Genomic DNA, 18,063 nt, shown 5'->3' on the forward strand with positions numbered 1-18,063 from the left:
CTCCCGACCTGCCACATGCTGGATCTCCACGTTGAAGCTCCAGATCCGCCACGACCACTGCTGCAAAAGTTGGTTGTAGCTTTCTATGGGTTGCAGCCACAACAGCGCTCGACGATATGCTCTCATGATGAACCGCTGTCCTTCTACGCATGCCCCGACTCTGTCCATAGCCCAAACGATGGCCAAACAATCTTTCTGGACAGCAGAACAGCTCTTCTCTATCTCTGTCCATTCCACGCTGAAATAGGCCGCGAGATGTCTCACACTGTCCACTGTCTGCATCAGCATGGCTCTAATTCTGACCTCCGAAGCGTCCGAGGTCAGAACAAACTTCTCTTTTATTGCTTCTGGTACTCCTCTATCCACCCCACAAGTAGATGACTCAATAGTGGGATGGGCTCCAGTCTTATCCTGAACAATGCAAGGTCCCTCCCAAACAGCCTTGAGCTGACCACTCTTCCTGGGAAAGAAGACCATGACTTCAACTCTTATTCTAAAGTTCCGGTCTCGAGTCCCCTCATCACACCAAGTTTTCTGCCTGGTTTGGGCTCCAGCCAAACCTGTGTGTGCCAGCTCTATAACTTCTTTCTTTTCATTGAATTTTTTAACTAGCCCATTTGTTTGGGGGTGGAAAGCAGTGGATGTTGTATGTTTGACACCGCAACACCTCCACAAACATCTCATTTCATTAGAAAACAAAACTGAGCTTTGATCACTCCAAATTTTATGGATAAAAACCCAGCAACAAAAGATTTTTAATAGGGCTTCTACCACTGACAAGGCATCAACTTTTCTAAGGGCTTCAGCATCTGGGAACTTTGTGGCAAAATCTATAATGATCAATAGAAACCTTTTCCCCATCCGTGTAGGTCTAGGGAAGGGTCCTACCAGGTCCAGTCTTATTTTTAAAAAGGGTTGGTTGGTAAGTGGTAGGGGATTTAGGAGAGCCTTGACCTTGTCCCTACTTTTCTCCACCCTCTGGTAACTCTCATAGGACTTGTAAAACTCTGTGCCTTCCCTAAAAATCTTTGGCAAGTAATAATTAGTCATCAACCTTTTCTGAGTTTTTCCTATCTCCATGTGGCCTGCCAAAAAGGAGTCGTGAGCTAATTTCAGCAACTGGTCCCTATATGGTATTGGTACCACAAGCTGCTTTTCAGCCCCCCAATTTCTTTGTTTCTTCTTGGGCAACCACTTTTGGTATAGGAGTCCACAATCCCAGAAAACTTGTTCTTTCTGAGTGCACTAAAAGAGGTTTCTTGTGCCTCAGCTTTGGATCTTAAAACTTCCAAGCTGGGATCATTTCCTGTGTTTAAAGCAAACGTGGTATCAGTTTTTGCAACGATGTTTCTTGGCTCAGCAGTTCCTTCAGCTGGGTTGCTAGGCAACTGCAGAGGCATGCCCTCAGCATCTCCAGTTTCGCTACAATTCTCTGACAAGCCTTCCACTGCTGCTTGTGAGCGTGTAATAATAAACACTTTCCTACCTTCTAACCCCATGATATCAGTACCTAGGATTAGAGGTTCCTCCTGACAGGAATTAACACCTAAAATACATTTCCCTGTGACTCCCCTCCATGTAACTTCCATCTCGGCCACAGGAATTTCAATTATGGGCCCTGTCACAGGTTTGATGTTAATTTTTCTGTGAGGAATAATCTCCTCCCTCATCACCAGATCTGCTCTAATCAGAGATAAACAAGCTCCAGTATCTAGAATAGCTTTATGCTTTTTACCTTTTATTAAAACATCTTCCCACACTAATGTGTAACACTGGGAACTTTGGGAATGTTCAGCATCTTTATTTATATCCACTCTCTTTACTGAGGTACTTTTCTCTTCCCTCAGCCTGGGACATTGTGGTCTAATATGCCCCACCAACCCACAATGATTGCATGTGAGGTCTGTATTTCCAAACATAGGTTTGGTGGTGTTTCCCGCCTTTTCTGTTGGCAACTGATTTTTATTTACCTCAGCTTCCTTTTTACCCCCATTAGGTTTATACCCTGGTTTAATATTATTTTCTTTAGTAGACTTGCTGGTCATATGATAGCCCCGGTTTAAGGAAAATTGATCAGCCAGGGAAGCTGCATCTTGATAAGTTTTTGGGTCTCTATCTCTTACCAGCAATCTTATTTCTTGAGGGATTTGAAAAATTAATTGATCTTTAATCATCAGATCAACTAAATCTTGTTTGGTTTTCACCTCAGCATAGGTGATCCATTTCTCAAAATGATCTGCTAATTTGTGTCCCAACTCCACAAAAGATTTGGATGACACAGCATTAAGGCTTCTAAATTTCTTCTGGAAATACTCAGGCCCATAGGGAAATCTTTTATAAACTGCTGTTTTAAATGAGGCAAAATCTAAAGCTTCCCCCACAGGAAAACTGTTATAAATTTCAGCCAGGTCTCCCTTGATCAAGTTAGGGATAAACTGCATATAATCTTGTGGCTTTACTTCCCACATCATGGCTGCCTTTTCAAAGGTATTGAAGAAAATTTGGGGAACTTGCCCAACATAAGGGGTAAAGTCTTTAGGAGATAATTTGGGAGGTCTAGCCCCTTCCTCAATTCTCTGATCTTCCCGCTCAAATTTTCTCTTTTCCAAAGCAATTCGTTCTAGCTCCAGCTCTCTATCTTTTCCCCTCAATCTTATTTCTGCTTCACTCAGCCTTTCTTGTTGTTCCAACTCAGCTCTCTTCAATTCTCTATCAGCCTCTTGCTGTTTTAATTCTCTATCTCTTTGTTTTATTTTTTCCAATTCAATTTGTCTGTCAGCTTCTCGTTGTTCTCTTTGTTGTTCTAATTTCTCTTTCTAGCTGAATGTATTGAGGAGACATTTCTACAGGCACTTGCCTCAGAGGATTTACCTCAGTTTCAACTGCAGCATGAACTCTGTAATATTCTATAAGAGCCCATTTAATTTCATCAACTGACTTTCCTTCAGTTGGCAAATTTAAACGTTTACATCTGTCTGAAAGGGCATCTTTCTTCAAAGCTAAGATTTCCATTTTTATCAGACAGAGACTTAACCTTAATAAATAAAATGGTACTGGGAGTTTTCAATTGAGGTCAGGAGTGGTAAACTTGATATTTTATAATATGTATCTCACCACAGACAAAAATATCCTGTCAGAGAATTGTATCAGCGCAACCTCTGACTTAGGTAATATGTAACTTTCACAGCTAAGGAGCCCCGAGGTGCTTTACGGTAACCACCCTCTGTCCTGTTCACAAATAAAATCCTTTTTGACTTCTGTCACTATAAATGAACAGAGTCTACTTTGGATCCCGACGCTGCCACCACCTATTATGCCACAACACAGGCTCTTAACACCAGACCTCACGTCTGCCACCACTTATGGGGTGACACAGGCTCTGAACACCAGACCTGGCCGAGGCTACTCCCTGCTCAAGCTAAGCACCACCGCTTGATACGCCTGAGGCAAGGGATAAAAGGGTTTAAAATGGAGAAGGATTTTAATATATATAATAATGCGCTGTGAGTTATATCTGCTTAGGTGAATGATTGTCAGAGTGGGTGTTATATGTGTAAACTTAAGATGATAAATGCCAAACAGACACGTGGGATTTTTGTGGTAGTTTTAAAAACAAAATTAAAATTTATTTTTAAAAGTTCATAAGCTTTGTTTCAAATAACAACATTTAAAAACCTTTTTGAAACCTTTCATACAATCCTGTCACTCATTCACATTCGCGCTTTCCTTTTTCTCACACAATCACTCTTGAACTTCCTTTATTATCAGTATTGATTAATATACTTCCACTACGTGCACACCACACCCTAAAGACACCACGCACTACACTGACCCTCAAATTTCCCAGAACTTAAGTACCATAAACACAGAGAGCACTATAGACTCTAAGAGTACCTAACAAGTCTCCCTGAAAAGTTTCCCTGAAAATAACTTCTGAAAAGAACTAGAACTCACAATCCCCTCAGTCATTCCCTTATATATATCACTCCTCCCCCCTCCCAAGACATTCTAACTCCGCCCACTCAGGCCAACATTCTACAAACCACAGACTTACAAACTGCAGACATACATTTGGAATTGACTTGTGGGGTGTCACGCCACAGTAAGCACCAATGTTACTTTCTCTTAAAGAAGGAAAATATTTGACCAAACCTGTACAATTCATTCAATAGGCTTCCAAGAAGAAAGTGTATATGTTATACAACCTCCAGCCCGATCGTTCTGTGACAGGAGGAGCTTGGTATAGTGACCAAGACTTCGAATCTGAATTTGTAGAGGTGCTAAACCAACAATGTTTTAAGTTCCTACAGACTAAGGTAAGTCAGCTATCTATGATCTTGTTTAGTTCATAATTCTTTGTGAAATGTCATGGTTGCAATACCAAGAACTTAAAGGAGGGACTCTTCCGCAGTTTTCTTTGACTATTTCTTGGCTGGCAAGGTTGCATGAACTGGAAAACAGGCAGGAGAGGAAGTATCACACTTTGGGATATCTCTGCAATCGGGACAAAATCTGTCTACTTCCCTGATGATTGCTCAGCCTCCATTGACCATCCTTTGAGGATGCATTGCTCAAGGGGCTCTGTCCCCACATGTATGTGGTCACGATGGGGCTGTCACTAGTTCAGAATAATGATTTTTTTGCTGCGACTCTTCTACAGTCTACATTTGTTTTAAACAGGAATTTGGGGTGGTGGTGCGAGGGTCAACAGCATACTCATAATGTAATCTGGAATTAAAGCACAATGCAGTGGAGCTTAGTCCCACGTAAGCATATATAGGAATGCTGCCTTGATTATTTATTACATTTGTATACCGTTTTCTGACAAAAATGAATCTTAAAGTGGCTAACAATAAAATACAGAAAAAAACAGAGTCCTTATCAAAACATTTAAAAAACCCAATTAAACATAATTAAAACACAACAGTAAAAATAAACAGTATCATTTCATACTGGCAAACATTTGGTTAAAACACTTTCTGAATGCAATGAACGTCTCTAAAATCATAATCTAGAATATGAATAATCTACATTCTTCACAAATGTAGGCTACCTTCCTATCATATCTTGTTTCCATTTTTATTTTATAGGCTGAAGCAGCTCGAGAAAGCAAACAGAACCCCATGATACAGAGAAACAGCTCATTTGCATCATCTCATGAGGTGTGGAAATACATCAGTGAGTTAGGCATCAGTAAGGTGAGCCAATAGTTGTACTTCTTCCCTTTTCTTTTCTACTCAGGGAACAGTATGGTATCCTTTGCAAAATTATGCTTATGATATGTTCTAGGGCTGTGCTCCGCTTCGTTTCGGGTCGTAGAAGCGGCATCGGAGAGGCCTGATTCGCCTCTGTTAAAGGTGGATGTTAAGCGAGTCAGGGGCTTAGCGAAGCATCGCAAAGTGGGCTGCCCATTTGCGGAGCGATCCGCTTACTCGTGAGGCTCCGCCCGCCACTTTGGAACATTTCCCCCATAGGATTGCATTGGGCGAAAAAAGCGCATATAACTTTTTTGTTTTTAAAACTACATCCCTGAAAATTACTGTGCATAGAGAATGATGATTGGTGGCCATTTGTGTTGATTTTCATAATTTTTCGTTGTGCAGTTTGCTTGCTATTAATTTTTATAGAATGGGTAAAACGGGAGGGGGGAAGCTCTTTTTTTCACCCTTGATTGACAGATTCAACTCCCAATTGTGATAAGTGATCACCTGATGTGAAGCATCCTCCAATCCCAATGTTGCGTGGGGGGGGGGGATAAGCAAAACAGGATACTTAGTAACTTTACTTTCTTGTCTTTGGATCGGACTTTTTTCCGTGTTTTGAAGCAGTAGCCCCAGTAAACTCACACACACAACCTTAAATCATATACTAAGTAAAATAACAGATAGGCAACACACCACTGCAAGGTACCCACCATAACATTGGTGGACAACTGGATAGAAGCGGTGGAAGGGGATGATGTCCATACGGCATGTGGACGTGCCCAGTGCACACTGCCCTGTCTTGGGGGTCATCAGAACCCTCCAAAGGGAAGCCAGTGGAAAAGCCAATGAGTTGCGCGAGTTGAGGTGTGACGTGGCTTCTCAAAGGCAGGTACCTAGACAGGACCGGCCAAATGAGTGGTGGCACAGTCCCTTGTCCTGCTGGGCACGTCCACTTTCCCCTTACTGATAATAAAGTCAGACACAGCCTTTTAAAAAAATTCTTGTTGTTGTGATTATTAGCAACACTGCTGCTTTTAATTCTACCCCTCCTTTGTTTGTTTGTTTATTTATTTATTAAATTCATACCGCCCCATAGCCAAAGTTCTCCTGGCTTTCCTTCTTCAGTGAAGTCAGGCAGGCTTTTCATTATGGTTCAACTTCTTGTTGTTGTGACGATTATTATTAGTACTGCTATTATTGTTATTATTGTTGTTGTTTAATAATGGCTGTGATCACAGTGCAGTCAATCAACTCTGAGGGAAGGAACACAAAGCTTTACTCTTATCCTCCTAGCCCTCTATTAGTTATGGGATGCAAAAGGCATCTCTCTCTGCTGTTCCTGCCTCACAGGGCCGGTTTGCATTGCTGGCTTTGAATGGCCTGGAAACAATCCTTGGCGCACTTACTTGTGCCTGCAGAAATGTCTGCTGCATGCCCGCATTCCCACCTCTGCCTGGGTGCTGTCATTGTGGTGTATTGGGATCTGCTGGGACTTACTTCCCCATAGATCTATGGCATAGTCGTACATTGTGTAGCACCTCTCTGCCTGCCCCTCTGCCCTCCTGGTTCCTGGGAGATGTAGATGGACTGTGTGGGTCAACACCACCACAAGCCTATGGCACGCTTGCTCCCAGTGCTACAGGGGCATAGCCGCCTGCTTCCTCTCCTCCTCTGTGCTCGCCTCACAGGGCCGGTTTGTGTGTCTCTTGCATCAGGGCATTAGTCCTTCCTCGTGATGAAAAGGCAGCTGCATTGCTGCTGCGCTCGCCCTATTTAAGATTTCTGGAAGTTCCGTGTGTCCATTTTTGAAGTGTTTAACCTGAGATGAAGATTCTTATTTAGATATATCTTTAAAATCCCCCCCAAATCAGGGCATGCTTGGATTCCTTTCAAAATGGGCATGAATAAGGATTAATGTGGAAGCTCTGATGGTGCCCACTTAGAGGTCTGTATGTGGAAAAATGACAGAGATACATGCATTTCTGAAAATGGGGATTTTTCAAATATTCTCCAAAAATCAGGGCATGCTTGGATTTCCTTCAAAATGGGCATGAATCTGGATCCATTTATAAGCTCTCATGGTGCCCATTTTGATGTTTCTAACTTTAAAAGTGACGGAGATGTATGCATTTTTGTTAATTGGGGTTAGGGTTGAGGGTTAAAACTTTCAAAATCCTCCCAAAATCAGGGCATGCTCGGATTGCCTCCAAAATGGGCATGAATAAGGATCTAGGTGGAAGCTCTCATGGTGCCCATTTTGATGTTTCTAACTTTAAATCTAAAAAAGTTATAGGTGTTTGACATTTTCAATGCAAGTCTATGGGGGGAAACAGCGCTCCAATCCGGATCTGGAGCCCCACAGCGGAGCGGAGCAGACCATAGGCGGATTGACATGGGGTGGAGCAGACCCGATCCGGAAGTTGAGAATCGGGATCCAGAGCGGATCGGGGGTCCGTGCACAGCCCTAGTATGTTCTTCACTGGTACTATAGATAATTGGCTTTTCAGGTGAATTGCAGCTCTGTATCTGACACCCTATTTTTTACCATCAATCTCCACTTGAAAATATCATCTTATGAAACTACTTTCTGGACCTCTTCCCCTTTCCTGACTAGCTGCTTATTGAAACCAAAATACTTCAGGCTTTTTTGATGTTGTAAACCACCCAGAGAGCCTCGGCTGTGGGGTGGTATATAAATGTAATAAACAAACAAATAAATAAATAAATAAATGGAGGTTAAACAAATGAGTCACCTTTTAATAGAGGTGACTCCAAAGATAGTTCAGAAATGGTTTAAGGTGGTAGTATTAGCCTTTAAGGCCCTAAATGATTTGGAACCAGGTTATGTCTTAGTAGCCAGCCATTATTTTCTACCAGCCAGCTGTAAGGTCCAATCCCACCACAGTAATAAAATAATTTCTAGAGTACTCTGATTGTATACATCAAATTATTTTAAGAATAGCAAAATCATTTTTTAAACAATTGGTGTTTTCTTAAAAGAAACAAACAAACAATAGGAGTCTGGACTCATTGAGTACTTATTAGTAAATAGGTATAGAATCAGAATGTCCATCACTGAAATTTGTTGGCCATTCCATTAGGTTTGGAAAAACTTTTTAGCAGTAACAGTAACAGAGCGATTTCAGGTTTAAGAATCCGCCTTCAAGTATTCTTCTTTTCTTGTTCATGTGGAGTACTCCAGCTCTGCTCCCCACTGTTGTTGCATCTGTAGCGCTATATGCATGGAGGGTGACATTCTGAACAGGAGATCCTCCTATATCCATGAGAGTTTTTTGTGGGGAAAGGGGATTCTCACTTGTGTGGAGAGCCTCTATAAATGCAGGAGGCTCCCTTGTTCTGATGGTTGCCCTCCGGGCATACAGGGCGACAGATGCAGGTGGGGCTGGGGTGCTCCTCTCCTATGCATTCATTGAACATGGTAGGAAGAGTACCAGAAGAGGACTAGTGTCTCTACTTGTTAGATGGCATAAAAGCCTGTACACAGTGTGATATTTTTATATAGTGGTGCTGGATTAGAAGCCAGCACTAATAATAAGCAGTCTAAGACCCATTGAAATAGGCTGGCTCTGCCTGGGACTCATTAAATGAACCCCCTGGCTGAAACACTATGCATGCTAAAGCAATGAAAACACCCAATTGTAGATATCCTGAAAATTATCCACAGTCATCTCACAGTGGCCAACCAGGTGGCTATGACAATGGTGGGAAACCTCTTTCAGCCTAAGGGCCAAATTCAATTTCAGGGAAGTTAATTCCTAGCCCCAAACAATCTTCTTTCATCCACACGGATCTTTCCTCTATGCTCTATCTCGCCACTCCCCCACTCTTTTGACTAGCAGCAGCCTTTATTGTGACTAGCCACATTCTCCATGGGAACCATTTTGTGGTGGTGCGCGCTGCAGTTTTGCAAATTCCCAAATGGGCTACAGATCCAAAAAGTTTGGGGACCTCTGCTCTAGCAGTTTCAGCTGAATTTTGGTGGCAAATTGTCACCTTTTTCTCTCCTTTTTTTTTGTTAAAAAAAGAAAAAAATACAGGTGGGGGCTACACTGGGAAGTGGGCCTGTGGATCATGTGTTACTCACTCCAGGTTGAGATGAACCACAATATACCTTATCAGATGTAACAACAAACAACACTTTGTTTAAACCTGGAAATAGATGCTTCCAATCTCACTCAAACCTGAGGTTCTAGCAGGCTGTTCATTAGGGGTGTGCACGGACCCCCCGCCCCGCCCCGCGGGCCGCTCCGCCCTGCCCTGCCCCGCCCCGCCCCGCCCATACTCCGCTCCTCTTCGCAGCGGAGCTCCGGCTCCAAATCAGAGCTCCGCAGTGGAGGGGAGTGGTGCCAGGTAAGGCCGGGAGAGGAGGGCGGGAGGGTTACCGGGCCCTGCCGCTGTCGCCGCCCGTGCGGCGACGGCGGCAGAGCCCGATAAGGGACCAAGGGGGAGGGGGGCCTTACCTGCCTCCGTCCGCGGTCCGTCGGCTTCTTCAATTGAGCCCGTGCGGCCTGGACTTCCTGGTTGAACTGTGGGCTCAATTGAAGAAGCCGATGGACCGCGGACGGAGGCAGGTAAGGGAGAAGAGGGGGGGTTTACCAGGCCCTGCCGCTGTTGCCCATGTGGCGACAGCGGCAGGGCCCGGTAAACCCCATTTACCTTTCCGGTGGAGCTCCGGATCTGCCTTCACCTCGATCCTCTTCGCCACGCTCTGCTGGCCCCCCAATCCTCTTCACCTCCGCCTTAAGGGGAGGCGAAGCACCCCGCTCTGCTTCTAATTCGCCGGTCCGATTAGAAGCGGAGCACATCCCTACTGTTCATGTAACACTAAACTTTGGTTAAGCATTGCATCTCAACCAGGATAGTGTAAAATTAACCTACAGAATTCACTGATACAGTAACACTATTTAAGCCAGTGGAAAATTCATAGAAGATGTTCATTCCTGTTTCTGCAGTTCTGGAAGCCTCTGGCTGTTCACTGTTAGAAAAGGAATGCTGGACTACATGGATCCATGTTCCAATACAACAATATGGGTCTCATGGTCCAGCTGGAATTAAGCACGTTTCATTCCCAATTTGCTGTAAGAGTTTTAAGCATGTGATTAACTTTGCCTGGATTATGCACATTTTATTTTTAAACTGGTATTCAGTCTATACCAGACAATATTAGTCCCTCCGTCTCCACTACGCCACCAAATTTCTTTTGTGTTTTATTGGTCTCCATAATTAGAATGTTATTTACTTTACTCATATGGTTTTGGATTTTGTTATAGCAAAATCCCTGGGTAATTGATAGATGAGATTTTCCATGCTGCTTAAATTTCTGCTTGATCTGCTTTTTAGATCTATCTGATTATTAATTCCCAGCAGCTGTTACACTAATTTTATATTCTGTACATTGTTAATGACATTCTGCTTTTCTGTGTAGAGTCCTTCCTTTGCTAGAAAATACTACTTGCATATTTTTTTTTACAAATTCTTTTTTAGGTGGAATTGTCAATGGAGGATATTGAAACCATTCTAAATACATTGATATATGATGGAAAGGTGGAAATGACTGTCATCGTTGCAAAAGAAGCAACAGCCGGCAGTGTGGATGGACATATGAAACTATACAGGGCCATCAGTCCAATAATACAGCCTACTGGTTTAGTTCGGTCACCTTGTGGGCTCTGTCCAGTAAGTTACTCTCAGGAATCCAGATCTTTACCTAATATGACTTGTAAGCCAGCCATTCAAATAAGATTAGCCTTTTGGTAAAATATTTAAGCAGGAATAGAACCTCATTCAACCAAGTCTGAATAGCTCAGGATTGCTTTGTGGGATCTTCATAAACCACTTAAAGAGCAGAGAGGACATGGAAAGTTGTGGTCTAAATGTCATAGGGGCAAGCACTACCTTCTGTAATTGGTCCTTCAGACCAAATCAAATACAGAACTATTGTGCTCCCAATCGAAAGAGCCTATCCAGAAAGATACCAAGACAGATAATGTTGAAAGCTACCGAAAGATCCAGTAGAATTAGGAGAGTGCTCCCAAAAAGGAATATTTGCAACCAGCCAATAATTACTGCAATCCTAAGGGTTTCTTCAGGAGCGGCCATACAACTTGCTTTTTCAGGACCATTGGGATCACTCCTTGAAGAGGCATTTAGCACAGCCAGTCAACCCCCTTCTGCTAGATGTCATAAGGGCAAGGGTTGAGTAGATATGTGGTAGGCTTAGAGATGTGAAGGCCTAGAAAATAACTGTAAAAAAAAAAAAAACGGTTTCCCCCTGGTTTTTTCCTTTTTTTTCCCCGAAAAATTGGAAAAACTAAAAAAAATGAAGAAAAAATAGATTATGGAATGTTTTATTTTAACATGATGAATAAAATTTTTAAGACAAGGTGTTCAGATATTTACTTCTCTAAACGATTTCTAAAAACTATGTACAGTATCAGATTATTACAATTTCTGTGCACCAAGGACAAGCAAGTCCTAGGTCGCAAATTAAGATTACAACTCTCAAATGCAAGCGCAAGATGCATTTCTGCCTCTAGGGGGCACTTCCATTGAAGCAGAGACTGAAACTGATAGTGATAGCTATAGCTCAGGAAATGAGTCTGATTAAATTTCATGCATATTCATTGAATCTTGGTCCCTCCTTTTTCTGTTCTTTTTATGGGAATGGGGGCTTTATGTCTGCTTGACACTGTGGAGGACTAACGAAGACATAAATAATTTTCTTTGTTACTAATGTTGATGGTTTCCTCTGTTGCTGTTTTAAATTATTTTTTGCCTGCTCCTCATACACTGGCAAAGCCAAAGAGGTTCCTAACAGTTCAGGAGCTTGTAGCTCCATTTGTTACCAAAAAGGTTAAAAAAATTAAAAAGTATATTCAGTTTGGAATAATTGTTTGAATACACTGTACTTTTAATATACCAAATGTAATAATTTTATGCCAAACCAACTTGGACATAATTACATTTTATGTTTCTAAAGTAACAAAGTAACTTTCAATCTGTAAAAAGTGCTAATATTGCATTATTTCAATTTTTCTGAATTCCCCCCCCCCCAAAAAAAAACCCAGAAAAAAGCGGGATTTTTCAATAGCTTCAAAATTTCTGGTAATTCTTCTTCGTGGTCTCTGTGCAGTCACACATATGGGCTCGGTGCCTGTGCGAGGCCCCGCTTCAGGAATTTTCTATAGCTAAAAGGCATTTTGGGCGGGAAACCCTCCCCCTTCCACTGCGCATGTGCAGGGTTCCCGCCCAGAATCCCCAGTTCTTCTTTGACCGTCTTGCAGACAGCCTCGTCGGGAACAACGCTCTTCAAAAAACGCTATAGCTAAGACTTACCTTAATTTCTCTAACTACTTTTCCTCATAGATTCTCTTTTCCTTCTGTATTCTACCTTTTTCTCCTGAAAAAAATAATAAAAAAAATCCTTGTTCTTCACTTATCTTATTCTCGCTTTCTCCTTCTTCAATTAAATTCTGGACCGCATGGGCCCCAAGGCCCCATTTAAAAAGTGTACCCGTTGTGGTACAAAACTACCTCCATCGGACGGCCACAACCACTGTGTTATCTGCCTGGGAGAAGGCCATAAGGTGGACACCTGTACCCATTGCCAAGCCTTTTTAAAACTTACAAGGCGGCATAGAGCAGATAAATTGCGGGCAGAGCTGTGGGAAAGGGCGCTTGCATTGGTTGATAAACCTGCAATGGCTTCGCACCAACAGCCAGTAGCGCGTCCAGCTCCTGTCGAGCCGCCAAGGATTCAGGCCGACAGACCCCGCCAGGAAACCCCTGCAACGCCAGGGCGAACCCTGACTGCCTCAGTAGCAAAAAAGCTAACAAAAAAGGCACATACATCGAAGTCCACGGAGGTGGTGAAGCAAAAAAGGGCTAAGTCGACCAAAACTCACAACCGCCAGAAAACTCGACCATCGATGGCCACAGCATCAATGGCCACAGCCCTTCGATGATCGAGACGGTCTCCATTCCCGTTCCTGCCTCGATATCGACGATCACTCCAATGCTGCCTCCATCATTATCGGAGGGCGAGATTAGAGAGAGCGAACCCCACCAAAGTAGAAATCCAATACGTTCTACAAGGGGATCAATTAGAGGCTCACCTCAAGGAAACTTACCTGACCATATTCAGCAGTACGATGATCGAAGACCGCCTACACCGCTCAATCGTCGAACACAATATCGACGCTCACCGGACTCCGTTCGATCGACGATCGATATCGAGAGGACCAACGTTATTTTTATGCAAGGCAATACCGATCCAGATCCCCTGTAAGAGAGTACGACGAACAATCAGAATACTCTCTCCCACCAAGACTATTATTATAGAGATTGGTATGATGACCGTGACCGATATCAACGAAGAAGCAGGCTATCACCTCCTCGATATCGACAACCACTTTCTGCAATGATATCGGCACCGGAACAAGTCGAGATCCACAAACAATGCTCTCCATTGCAGAGCAAGTTCCTGATATGCAAACTGTACGAATACCTTCATCCCCTGAGGAACCGGACGACTATGGTTCAGACTCAGTTTCGGTTGTCTCACCAAATCCGTCTATCCCATCTCCGGATTCGATGGTGGAGGCGCAAGGATCAGTTTCGCCATCCGAAGGACTGGCCCATTTTTCGGACCTTATTCAGAGAATGGCGCAAGCACTCGGCATAGAGACCAGACAGACCTTGGAAAGGCTAGTCAATCCTGTTTTTGAAGCAATTTACATTGAAGCAACAACACCAATTGCAATACCTTTTCTACCTACTCTAACCAGGGCAGTCAAAGAATCATGGAAAGACCCAGTGACGTTAAAGCCATTGTCAAAACGGCTAGATTTTGTACATGTATAGAGTACTCAACAAGGATGCGGAATTCCTTTTTACACATCCTCAGCCAAATTCCATTATTGTAGAGTCGGCGCAAGGACGATCTCAAAGGGTGCATTCAGCACCAGTAGACAGGGAAGGTCGACGCCTCGATTTAATGGGCATAAGATTTTATTCTACTGCAGCACTAAGCCTTAAAATAGCAAATTACCGGGCCACGATGTCCCGGTATCAGTTATTTTTGTGGGAGAAAGTGATGTCTTTGTGTAACAACTTAGGGGATGACCAAAGGGAACTAGCAAGAGTTTTCCATGATGAAGCCACCAGAATGGCAAGACAACAAATAGCCACAGCTAAGCATCAAGCCGATTGTGGCACAAAGACGATGATTGGAGCAGTCATGCTAAGAAGACATGCGTGGCTCAGATCAGCTGGGTTGTCACAAGATGCCAGATCACGCATCGAAAGTCTACCTTTCGATGGTACTGGCCTCTTTAATTCCACAACTGATGACATGGACAATGTTCAAAAGGCTAGAATAACAGCACGTAAAATGGGACTAGGTCCAGCTCAACACCAACAGCAACAGTTTAGACCAAGAAGATGGTTTAGACAGCCTGGATTCGCTACCACAAGATATCAGCCGGAGCGGCAACCCTATAGGCAACAATTCCAACCTCAACAGGGGAAGAAGCAATTTCCATCTGCGAAACCCAAATTTCAGCGTCGCAAGCCCGATTACCCCCAAAATCGGCGTCTTTGACTCCAATTCCCACACTACAACTACTCTCTTCGGCGACCGTCTCTCGACCTCAAGGGCAGCATGGAATCGAATAACTACAGACAAATGGGTGCTTTCCATCATAGAACATGGCTACAGGATAGAATTCGATTCCCTCCCACCTTTGGGAGTCCTGAAATCAACTACACCATCATCACCGCTCCTACAAGAGGTCCGCTTACTCATAGAAAAGGGAGCAATAACATCAGTACCAAAACATCAAGTAATGAAAGGATTTTATTCCAGATACTTCACTGTCCCGAAAGCCGATGGAGGCATCAGACCCATTTTGGACCTACGCAACGTAAACACCTTTATAACACCAAAAAAGTTTCGTATGGTCTCACTTCCAATGATCCTACCACTTCTCACAAGAAAATCATGGTTTGCCTCCATCGACCTCAAGGACGCATATTTTCATATAGCTATCCATCAGGACAGCCAACGATACCTACGTTTCGCCATAAATCAAACGGCGTTTCAGTTCAGGGTTCTGCCTTTCGGATTGTCAACAGCTCCCAGAGTATTCACAAAGTGCATTGCTGTAGTTTGTGCTCACTTAAGGAATCAGGGGATTCAAATCCACCCGTATATAGACGACTGGCTTTTAGTAGCGGAATCAAAGCAGGCCGTCCAGCAACACATAACCTATGTTCGGGACCTGATGATGGAGCTAGGTCTATTAATAAATATAGAAAAGTCTACCCTCACACCAACCAAGACCATAAAGTTCATAGGTGCAATCTTGGATTCGCAGACTACCAGAGCGTCTTTACCAATACAAAGGGCCATTATTCAAAGGCTAGCGATCAATCTCTCCAAACAGAGAACCACTACCGCATATACAGTCCAAAGACTTTTAGGGTTGATGGCTTCAACCACCATGGTTGTACAGTTCGCAAAACTCAAGATGCGACACTTGCAACTCTGGTTCACCAGGGTATTCAACCCATTGCAGAATGCCAAACGCACTGTTCTTTCCTTACCATCAACAGTAACAAAATCCCTACAATGGTGGACAAGCCAATACAATCTGCTGAAAGGTGTTCCTTTCCAACCATCAATGCCAACCAAGTCAATCACAACAGATGCTTCGACGACAGGATGGGGAGCTCATCTCGACTCCCTAAGAGTACAAGGCACTTGGTCGGTGAAGGAGAGAAAACACTACATCAACTATCTCGAGCTCCTAGCAGTCCAAAAGGCCCTAAAGGCATTCGAATCCATGATATGCAACCACCATATTCAAGTGACGTCAGACAACACAACAGTTGTTTTTTACATCAACAAACAGGGAGGTACAAAGTCTCTGTCCCTAGCAAAACTCACCATACACATATGGGAATGGTGTGTTCGACGACGGCTGTTCCTGACTGCAGTTCACATAGCCGGTCTATCCAACACGCTGGCAGACAATCTCAGCAGGCACTCGTCGATAGCCCACGAATGGTGCATTCATCCTCAAGTGGTCAAGGAACTGTTTCACCATTGGGGACAGCCAAACATAGATCTATTTGCAACAGAGAACAACACAGTGTGTCACCAATTTTGCAGCAGAGCAGGAATAGGAAGGAAATCGTTGGGAGATGCATTTCTCCAACACTGGAACACTCACCACTTGTACATGTTTCCTTCATTCCCCGTGATAATGAGAATCCTTGCCAAGATTATTCACGACAATGCGAACTGCATAATTTTAACTCCCTGGTGGCCCAGACAGAATTGGTTTACAACCCTTCTCAACAGGTCACAGGGTCGCTTCCGACGTCTACCGATGAGAAGAGACCTTCTGTTCCAGGATCACGGACGGGTATATCACCCAGACCTCAACACCCTTCACATGACAGCGTGGAGGGTGATCCCCCAGTAGAGGATACAGACCTGGCAGCTAAGATCCAAGAGGTTTTGGATGCAGCACTAAAACTGTCAACAAGGCAGAACTATAACAGAAAGTGGTCTGCTTTTAAAAACTTTGCCTCTGAACATGAGTTTTCACCTACAAGTTGTTCTATTAATCGCATCCTGTTCTTTTTATTAATGTTGGTTGACAGGGGTTTAAAAGTTTCCTCTTTAAAGGTGTACTTGGCATCTATATCCATGTTTCATGACCGTGTGGATGGTCTTACTGTTTTTTCCCATCCTATGGTTAAGCGGTTCTTGAAAGGGTTACTAAATTTACATCCATCAGTAAGAACATTCTCACCTTCCTGGAGCCTATCAGTGGTCCTACATGCACTCTTAAATAAACCATTTGAACCTTTGGCAACTACTGACCTGCGCCTCTTGACTTTGAAGGTGGTTTTCTTGGTGGCTATCACGTCAGCAAGACGTGCTAGCGAACTATGTGCGTTAAGGATAGATGAACCTTATCTCATATTCCATCTTGATAAAGTGGTACTTTGTACTGACGCTCAATTCCTTCCCAAAGTTGTCTCTAGTTTTCATGTCAACCAAGACATTATTTTACCAACCTTTTTCCCAGCACCTTCATCTGCATTGGAAAGAACCTTACACTTATTAGATGTCAGAAGGGCCTTAGCCTTCTACAGGGATCGCACTGCTTTTTTTCGCCAGTCACAACGCTTATTTGTATGTTATGGACAAAACAAAAAAGGCTTACCAGTATCAGCTCAGAGACTCTCTTCGTGGCTGGTGCAATGTATCATCCTAGCTTACCAGTTGCAGAAGTTAGACCCCCCGACTTCAGTTAGGGGGCACTCTACTAGAGCTGTCTCTACATCCTCTGCTTTTCAGCGTGGTGTCATGATTCCAGAAATATGCAAGGCAGCGACATGGGCTAGACCAATGACGTTTGTATCTCACTACAAGCTGGACGTCAGGTCAAGGTCCGACTGCTCCTTCGGCAGAGCCGTCTTGTCATTTATCTTCACCTAGGGACACCAACCCTCCTCCGGTGAGTAAAAGCTTGCTAATCGCCCATATGTGTGATGCCCAGAGACCACGAAGAAGAAGGACAGGTTGCTTACCTGTAACTGTGGTTCTTCGAATGGTCATCTGTGCAGTCACACAACCCACCCACCGTACTCCCCTCTTGGTGTCCAATGTTTGTTACTAATGATACTGTTAGTATTTTTTCACATACACCTACAGGTGTCTATATCCTCAGACGAGGCTCTCAAGTCTCAGAAGAACTGGGGATTCTGGGCGGGAACCCTCCTGCACATGCGCAGTGGAAGGGGGAGGGTTTCCCACCCAAAA

General features: G+C 43.6%; 1 protein-coding gene across 1 annotated transcript in view; it reads left to right on the forward strand.

Moving 5' to 3' along the window:
* POLR3F (RNA polymerase III subunit F) overlaps nt 1-18,063 on the forward strand; it is a 39,159-nt gene that overhangs the window by 20,077 nt on the left and 1,019 nt on the right. The window contains exons 6-8 of the mRNA XM_063130032.1: nt 4,173-4,316; nt 5,091-5,198; nt 10,710-10,901. Of these exons, the coding sequence (XP_062986102.1) occupies nt 4,173-4,316; nt 5,091-5,198; nt 10,710-10,901 (444 nt within the window). The remainder of the gene's footprint in view (nt 1-4,172; nt 4,317-5,090; nt 5,199-10,709; nt 10,902-18,063) is intronic.

This window comes from Elgaria multicarinata, chromosome 7, assembly GCF_023053635.1.
Source record: "Elgaria multicarinata webbii isolate HBS135686 ecotype San Diego chromosome 7, rElgMul1.1.pri, whole genome shotgun sequence".
NCBI classification, from domain to species: Eukaryota; Metazoa; Chordata; class Lepidosauria; order Squamata; family Anguidae; genus Elgaria; species Elgaria multicarinata.